The sequence below is a fragment of the Pteropus alecto genome, unplaced genomic scaffold (genome assembly GCF_000325575.1).
Source record: "Pteropus alecto unplaced genomic scaffold, ASM32557v1 scaffold74, whole genome shotgun sequence".
Taxonomy (NCBI): domain Eukaryota; kingdom Metazoa; phylum Chordata; class Mammalia; order Chiroptera; family Pteropodidae; genus Pteropus; species Pteropus alecto.
The window spans coordinates 346,034-346,314 of NW_006436291.1; the positions used below are offsets into that span (position 1 = coordinate 346,034).

Here is a 281-nt window from a genome sequence, read left to right on the forward strand (position 1 = left end):
CGGCTGCAGTCCGGGCCCAGAGCTGGCTCTGCTTCCTTCAGTGATTTGGGTCTTGGCCCCGGTTTCCCTGTTCGGATTGGGTTTGTGACCAGGTCCCCCCACCCCGCCCCGCCCCGTTTCAGGTCTGTGAGTTTGCCCTGAACCTGACCAACGGGTCGGCGCCCGAGGAGACCGTGCCCACCGTGGCCCGGCAGCAGCTCATCGCCACCTGGGTGAAGGCCAAGCAGCTGCTACAGCAGCAGATTGGGCCGCGGCTGGGCGCGGAGGAGCAGGTGCGGGCG

General features: G+C 68.0%; 1 protein-coding gene across 1 annotated transcript in view; it reads left to right on the forward strand.

Annotated features, from left to right (window-relative positions):
- Nucleotides 1–281, forward strand: part of CFAP46 (cilia and flagella associated protein 46) — a 67,203-nt gene that overhangs the window by 22,935 nt on the left and 43,987 nt on the right. Inside the window, 1 exon segment of the mRNA XM_025047544.1 lies at nucleotides 123–272. Coding sequence (XP_024903312.1) covers nucleotides 123–272 — 150 coding nt within the window.